The 8,789-nt window shown below is 35.0% G+C and overlaps 1 protein-coding gene across 1 annotated transcript; it reads left to right on the top strand.

Moving 5' to 3' along the window:
- Positions 1 to 7,519: 7,519 nt before the first annotated feature.
- Positions 7,520 to 8,574, top strand: LOC108374005 (trypsin-1-like). Its single transcript, XM_017629954.1, has one exon. The coding sequence runs from the start codon at positions 7,677 to 7,679 to the stop codon at positions 8,490 to 8,492; it is 816 nt and encodes a 271-aa protein (XP_017485443.1). The 5' UTR covers positions 7,520 to 7,676; the 3' UTR covers positions 8,493 to 8,574.
- Positions 8,575 to 8,789: the final 215 nt, after the last annotated feature.

Below are 8,789 nucleotides of genomic sequence, written 5' to 3'. Positions count from 1 at the left end.
TGAATTAGAAATTGAAAACTCAATAGTTTCATTAGAGATAGTGTAAGGACAGCTGTTGTTGGTGGGATGACACTCCCGCGCGCGCCATTGTTGGGTAACACCGCCATATGGATAGAGAATGATGTACATATACATATACATATAGTATGTGGGTGTGTGTGTGTTGCCTTGCGCGGTGCGCGGTGTAAGTGTAACGGTAAATTGCTGATAGTTTGCCACGTGTTTATATCGGCCACCATATTGTCCTAGTTTTTCGCGAAGCACAATTTTATAATATATTTTTATCCCCCTGTTTTCATTCTTCGATATCACATTTTGCTTCCCACGCCAATGGCGTTTAGTGTGGGAAATGGTTGGAGACTGCTGTTTTTGCTCTGTTTAGTATGTATTTATGTATGTATGTATGGATTTGTATACGTTTTTTGCTCCTTTTATCCTTATCGATCTGCCGTTCTGGCACACATTGCATTTTTTCCCCAATTCTTAACTTATTTTGCCGCCCTCCCAGCTGGGTAGAGCTGCATTCTACCCTTTCCCACATTTAGTTAGTTAAAAATGTACATACAAACTTACATTTGATTAAACTGAGTTGTTTACTGGTATGCGGATCTTGGCTTTTAGCCAAATCTTAGTAATTCAAAGTGATTTAGAAAAAATGTAATGAAAGTTTTTTCAATGAGTTTACTGTTATTTGTGTTTTATCCCAAAGTGAACTATGTACATATGTGCGAAAAATAGAACTCATTATTTTTTATGGCTCGAATCGTTATTTAATGTTTTTGAAGTTTTTAGAAAGCAGGACTGTCAGAGGCCCATATAGCCTGTATGCTGGGTAATCAAAGCCGAGCGATTCGTCAACTCCGCTGAGTGAGTTTTTTACTGAGGAATCTATAATCTGACCAAAGAATGCTTTGCCATTTACCGTATTGCCCCACACTTTAATAAAGCTCTGTCTCAATTTTGTCACAGGTGCAGTGTTTAAGACAATTGTCATAAGTTTTGTAATTGGCGTGAGAATAGTGCTGTAAAAAAATGTCTAAACAAATAACGGGTGTACCTAAAAGTGAGCAACTGCTGCAGAGCAACATTACCCGTCTTAGGCTTTCAAGTTGCATGCATAATGAGGCGCCTTAAAAGATATAAAATGGAAGGTTATGAGGTTTATCATGAAGTCGATTTGAATGAAATTTTTGATGATTTTTGTTTTAATTTGTTAAATTTTCCCAAACTGTACAAAAAATTTTAAACTTGAAATTATTTGGTTTATTTCATAGAATCTACTAGATTTTTATAAAAAAATAAACGAAAAAAAATGTAGGTAGGTAAAAAAAAAATTCCGACGAATTGATAACCTTCTCTTTTTTGTAAAGTCGGTTAAAAAATGGCAATTTTTAATGCATTTTTTTTTGTATTATACGTGTTATTATTTGTTGGATCTGCTTATTTTACATACATATATTAAGCCTAAAAGCAAGTTTAAAAATCGTACGTCTAGTTTACAATAATATATCTCAGACCCTGGGGTCAACAAAAGGTTGGTAGATCTCTTCTTCGAAGGCGTGTTAGATTTGTTGTGATATGAATAAAAAATATGTATGAAAATCTTTGTAAAAAAATATGTTTTTTATTACTTTATTTAAAAGTACTGGTTTTCAGCTTTAGAAAGGGGAAATAAAAACCGGCTAATTAGGTGTACTTTGGGCAATAATGCGTTTTTCGCACCTGCATATTTTTTTTGTATACATTATACATTAAGTGACATTTTGACCAATTCTTGCTATTTTTCTTTTGTTTATTTAATGTTTATATATTTTTTATAAATCAATTAAATCCACATCTTAAACTTCGTACAAAATTTACAAAAATTCGAAAATCTTTAACAATTGCCCCAAAAGTTTACAACTTTTTATTATGAATTTATAGAGAAATATTCCTATGCAGTTTTATAGCTCATTAAATTTTAGTAGGTTAAAGTGCAATTTTTTTTTTTTTGTGGCTGACGGTCCATATAAAATATGTTTTCTTCTTTTATATGGAAGAAATGTCTTTTTCCAAAAACTCTGAATAAAAAGCTTAAAATGTTTGGGTGTAATTGACAAAGTTTGTAGTGCTGGTTATGTAACGTGCCAGACTTTTATAAAAAAAAAAATATAAAAATTATTTAAACAAAACAAAAATATCCAATTCTGGTCGAAATGTCACTTAACTTAATCAATTGACCACAAGAGTATGTACATACAATTATTATAATTTAATTAGATTCACTTGACAACTCAAGTGGACTTTAGCCTTTTAAACCGGTGGCAACCCTCCTACTGGTGGTTAAGAAGTAAAGCGTTTTCCAGATCATTTCTATTCATATCCATATTTTAATGATTCATTTAACTTATTAGATAATTTGAATTAAATATTAAAATAGATGGCAACCCTTTAAAAACAAAACATTCACAGATCAAGCCATTTAATTTGACGCCCCATTATTGGAAATTGAATGACCAAGATGTACCTACATAAATGCTCCTAGAACAAAAATTTGCAGCTTCAAACTGCAATTATGAAAGCTGTCAAAAAATAAATTCAGTTTTTGAATCCAGAGTCCACGAATTCAGTAAGAAAGAAAATTTCGGTTAATTCCATCCTTTGTTCCATTTTTGCCCCACATTTTTTCTATATCGAAGGTAAGCACTGTGTGGTTGGTGGTATTTGTCGAGATGAAAAATTAGGGCTCGCAAGTATTTTTACCCTTTAAATTTCAAATCATACAAACAAAATGCTGTAACGTTTTTCATGAAAACACAAATATATTCAAACACGCAGGCATTAAGTCCGTTGGCCTTGCTGCTGCACATGCAACAGGGCTGTGGCCAGTGTTGCCAGGTTGACGATTTGGTCGTCATTTTGATGATTTTTTACTGCCGTGACGATTTGCCGATTTTTATGACCTAATGACGATCTTTCTTTAATTGCAAATTTGGCTGGTTCCCAACTTAGAAGATAGTTACACAGACAAGTAAAAATTGCAGTGTAAACACCGCTTGAGAATTTGCTATTTCTGCTAATACATAATTGTCGTATCGAAATTATATCATGTGGCAGCACTAATAGTAGCTATCGATAAGTAGTTTTATTTTTTGTTTCATCACTATTTGTGTAGTTTTTGACGGTCAAATTCGTAATTTTGGCGTTGTGACGTTGTGTACTGTTACACATTTTATTGAGCGAAGGGAGTTGTGAATAAGTTAAGTTGTAGGTGGAAAAAAATTAAGAATGGAAAATGTGATTTTATAGCAATTAAAAATATTTTTGTCAAAAGTAATGCGAACTTTCAAAAATTCGTAAGAAAGTTAAACTTTTATTTTTCACGTATAGCAATCAGAAGCTTGAATAAAATGAAAAAAAGAAACGTAAAAGAGCTTCCTGTTTCTGTGTATTAAAATGCCAAATTTTGAGAGCCAAACTAACGATTTCTCACTTCAATGATCTGGCGGCAACACTGGCTGTGCCACATCGAAGCCGGAGTATGTTTATGTTGAATGTCCCTCGGCGGATCAATTTTCAATCACTTTAGCCTTAAATAAATAAATCACTTTGTCAGTTGAATATGGAATGAACTAAACATCCACCCATGCGCGCCCTGCCATTAGCTTACAATAACAAAGCAGCTGCGAGGCAGTGTATAGAAACTTAGCTAAGCGCAAATGTACTCGCATAAATAAACACCTACATACATATCTATGTATGTATTTATAAATACACTAGTAAATAAATACATAGTTGATACTTAAATCAACACAGATACACAAATCAAACAAACTATCAACACAGCTAAATTGTGCACGACCTTGTTTACATACTCAATATCTCTCGTTACCCATCATCGGCTCGACCAACTAGTCGCGTGTCCTGGTGCCGATCACTTGACTCAAACCTCCATTTGTTGTGGGCGGGGATTTAGTGGGAATTGCAGAACTCAAGGATATTATTTGCATGCTACTAAATTTTTATTCTAGATAAATATTTGCTCCATTCCTTCCCATCTACACAAAAACGCCCTACTCTTTGATATGCTGCCCACAAAATAATAATATTTGCGCTTCTAAATAAATCCCATAAATGAGAGTGAGCTGAATGGATGAGGTTGAATTAGTGGGTTCGTTCAGAGGCGTTGAGGTGGCCTGGGACATAGCTTGTTATTGCCATAAATAAGCGAATACACTTTTAAATATGTAAATAAATACATATATATATATATATACTGTTAGGGCTTAGGTGCAATTTATTGTTAAACGTTGAGATAGTTGTAAGGTACTTCAATATTTTTATTTTAAGACTGGTCATTAGGCACAAATAATGGCAATAATGCAACACAATGGAACATGGAAACTATTTTTCAATTGAAAATCGAAATGGAAATTGAATCTTTTATCAATAGGGGTATTCTCGAAGTAATGCACGCAGCATGGATTGTATAGAATCCAAAAATACTATTCCGAATTTGCAAGAGTACGAGAGCCCCCCCATTGCAAAATAATATCATGCATAGGTAGCAAGCAAGGAACTATGTATCAAATACAATAACAAGATACAGCAAAAAAAAAATTAAGTGAGCAAAATGAGCGGAATGAGGGAAATATATAGCAATTCCAACAACGAAACAACTAGCACAGGGTCTTGCTATTCTTTTTTGCAAAATAAATACATGGATCTCGACGTTGCATACTTTGCAGCGTTAGGAAATGTGTTTCCCATATATTTTGTTGTTGTTTTGCAATCCGCACAATAGACCGCTAATGTATTTGCAACTCTAATCGCACACCTGCTCTCTGAGAGCACTCTTTAATAAACCGACATATGCGAGCAGTGAAATTACATTTCCTGCTCATTAAGTACCGACACCAAAGAAGTAGTCGGATTTCAACGAGCCCGAGAACAATTCGCACGATGAGGACTGTCAAGAGGCTGCAGAGAAAAAAGATACCGCCTACGGGACCACGCTAAGATCAACGCGAGCCATGTGGGACGTGAATCACGTGGGATCATTAAAGAACCGCCGTGCTTCTGTAGCTGAAAATACACTCAATAATTCCTCTATCCTTTATATTGAAAGATTAGTGGCAAATTCAATGAGTTTGGATTCCGCAATGGAATATTTGGAGAGATTGCTGACTGGGCCCTTTTTCTTAAATCCGCCACTGCTTCCAACAATAGAATTATGATGCAACATTGGGTCTAAAATTTTACTAACTATTCTTTTTAACTAATTTTTGTATATAGCAAAAATCGGTTACAAAAAAGTAGTTAGTAAAATTTAAAACTAAATATGCATCCATATTCTATTGTAAAAAATAAAAATTAAAAAATTAATTTTTAACGATTTTATAGCATTTCTTCGATAAAATTTATTTTCCCTATGCAAAATATATGGAAGAATTCAAAGCCCTGGCTAATATTAACCGATAAAAAAAATACAAGCCTTCTTATTTTCGTTATTCTTCATTCCGGGAGTGGCTAAAAAAAAACAAAAATACGGGTCCTCCCTAATGTAAATACATACATATGTGTGTATGTCTTGATAGATAATTAATATCTGCATTTACATATCGCACACCTACTTAGATCTAAAGTGAGCTAACTCAAAATTCAGAGAGTGAAATATATGTAACTGCTTGTGGATCGTACAGATTCAACGCAATTAATACAAAAACAGGTATAACAGTAGTCTCTTAGTTAATGTATATAATCATGAAGAAAGAAATATTTGCATTAATTGGATTTAAGTCCTATGAATTGATTTATGTAAAAAATCGCAATAATTTTTCTTTTTTTTTAGTTGATCGCATTTTAGATCTAGGCGTGCGATACATTTCGATGTACATTATGGTGCCTCACCACAGAAAGTTGCTTATTCCTCATACGAAAATTTAACTTTTATACATACTTAATACCCTCATCCATGATTTGAAAATCGTCCTATTGTTTTACCCATTAGGTGCACATTTTAATCAACATTAATTCGAATCCCAGCGCACCAATGCATGGAAATGCACACAAAGGCTTTTTTTATTGCATATATATTGAATGTATGGTACGTACATACAGATAGTTGTTGATAATTATGCAAGAGATATCTATGGGTTGATGTACATACATACATACCTAGGTATATATCCCTATAGGATATCGAACTGGGCTTAGAGTACTTAATAAACTACACTTAAATAATGGTAGCCAATTACAGGTTTGATACAAAATCATCTACACAATTAACAATTTTTTCTTTTTTTTTTTAAGTATCTTTGGAGAAATTACAATAAAAAACTATCCTTACGTATGGAGTTTGTTAATAATTGATCACATTTTTCCTGCTGGGTTGTTTCCTCATTTGCATATGCATGCTAGTAGTTGTGGCCATATGCTCGTCGTTAAGTGGTTGCTTTGGGTCAATTAATATTTTATGAATATCAGTATTTTGCAAATTACAGTTCGAGCGTTTTCGATTGCACTTTTTCCGCCAACATTATCCGACCACAACATATTTTTTTTTTTGTACAAATATTTACAAATAATGTAAATGTGGTTTTTGCTGAAATGTACTTGGATTTGTGTGCTTATTAAAGCGTTAAAATGTAAATTGCCTTGTGTACCTATTTAAGTATTCCCATACATTTTTTTTTATAAATTAATTAAATGCGTTAAAAATTAGCCTTTTAACTCATTAACAATGCGAAGTGGTAAAATTAGGCAGAAAAGTAAATTATTCATATATATACATCATAGTTCATAGCATGTTTGCCATTTAATTGAAATAGCCTCGAAAAGATCTAAAGCTTCGAGTGATTTACCGAAATGTCAAAATTTCCATGAATAGGTATTTTTTTATATTATAACCTTTGTTAAATATCAATTAATAATGGAAGGGGCTTACCAGAAATTGGGTGTCATCAGGGTGTTCGATTATTCGGCGTTTCCAAAACCGGTTTTAGATGTTTCGAAACAAGAAATCCGTAAAAAACCGGTTCTTAATTTTTAAATTCAGAAATAAGCGGTTAGAACGGGTATTTACTTTTTATTTTTCGCATTTTGATATCGCTTACAGTTAATGAGATATGAAAGCCAAAAATGAAATAAAACTATTAAAATTAGGTAGGGCTCTCATTTAAAAGACAGTTAAAAAAAATAAGCTGGATTTATATGAGAAGATTTTTCAAGGCGAAAATATTCTCGGAGGTTTGCCATTGCCCACCGAAGGATGACCGCAGTTTCTTTTTTGATTTACGCTCTTACCAGGGTTCGAGCCCAGTTCCTATGGAACGGTAGTGCGCACTTCTAACTACAACTCAGCACAACGGCCGGCAAGTACTTAGAACACAATATTTACAGTTTCTGTAAAAAAAAACAAACTTATCTCCAAATGAGACGGTAAAGCAAATTTGCCTAATTACAAATTGATGTTCGCAAACGTCAACTGCGTTCGAAGTCGCTTATCAGTCAGAGCAGTAACCAATGTATCGCTTCATTGAGTGTCAAGTTCGTACAAATTGAGCAAGAAAATATCCATGACGGCCACACCTTCATAAGGTTTCCGCTAGTCAATCCTAATTGCCTAGTTTTGAAGAACGCGCTATCTTGAGTGAGCTACAAAATTGCCTAGTTGCTGTTTCTCTTACGTGTCTGCCATGTTTCACTTACACTACCGATTTGCACTTACAATAGCCCTTTGCGCATTGTCATGGACTCCGGGCACCAGCTCCTTCTCAAGCCTGCTTCTGGGCCGCATCGTGGGTGGCACTTCAGCGCGTGACATTGTCGACTTTCCGTATATCGTGTCGGTGAGACTGTTCAACAAACACTTCTGCGGCGGCTCGATCATCAATGAACGCACCGTCATCACCGCCGCCCATTGCCTAAAAGGCATCAGTGCTAGTTATGTGCGCGTTCATGCGGGCACAAAATCACGATCCTCCCATGAGGGTGTGTTGGTCGACGCCTCCGCTGTACATTATGATCCGCGTTTCAATATGGCCACCATGGACTATGACATCGGTTTGGTGCGTTTGGCTAGTGGACTGACTTTTAGCTCAAAGATCCAACCGATTGCTTTGCCCACAGAAGGTGAGTTGGTGCTGGATGGAGATGTAGCTCTGGTCGCCGGTTGGGGATTTACAACGCCTCAAGGCAGCGGTTCATACTTGTTGCGATACGCTCGTGTTCCGATTGTTAATCAAGCTGTGTGTAATCGCCAATTGAACGAATACTTAACGGATCGAATGATCTGCGCCGGCTATGCGAAGGGTGGCATCGACGCATGCCAAATGGATTCCGGTGGGCCGCTGGTAGTGGACGAAAAACTTGTGGGCATTGTTTCGTGGGGTTTGGGTTGTGCGCAACCAAATAAGCCGGGTGTGTATACACGCGTCGCCGAGTTGATACCCTGGGTTGAGAGAACGTTGGCAGAGAAATACGCAGATAGCATTCCAAGAGATGAAAAGTAAATAAAAAATTAAATTTAAAGTTCAAAAATAATTAAAGTTTTGTGCTGAGATTAAAAGAAAAATAAAAATTGGCGTCGTTAAAATTGAATTTCATTGGAATTATTTTTTAAGACGCATTGTAGAAGTTGACAGTGACGTGAAAAATTTCAGAGAAAGAGGTTGAGAAGTGCAAATTTCTGCTGGAAAATTTTTTACTTGGGAAAACTTTGCAAGTAAGAAAATAAGCTGATCTCAAACATGTGCTTCTTATTTCTTCTTATTTTAGTGTGTGTCAACTATCGTTGCCGCATAAAATTT

Source organism: Rhagoletis zephyria, unplaced genomic scaffold (assembly GCF_001687245.7).
Source record: "Rhagoletis zephyria isolate East Lansing unplaced genomic scaffold, Rhagoletis_zephyria_1.1 Rzeph_scaffold_07229, whole genome shotgun sequence".
In the NCBI taxonomy this organism is placed as follows: Eukaryota; Metazoa; Arthropoda; class Insecta; order Diptera; family Tephritidae; genus Rhagoletis; species Rhagoletis zephyria.
Note: the sequence above shows the minus strand (reverse complement) of the source record. Positions and strands in the feature narration are given on the sequence as shown.

Coding starts and splice junctions, on each gene's coding strand:
- LOC108374005 (XM_017629954.1), top strand. CDS start 7,677: ATGTTTCACTTACACTACCGATTTGCACTTACAATAGCCCTTTGCGCA.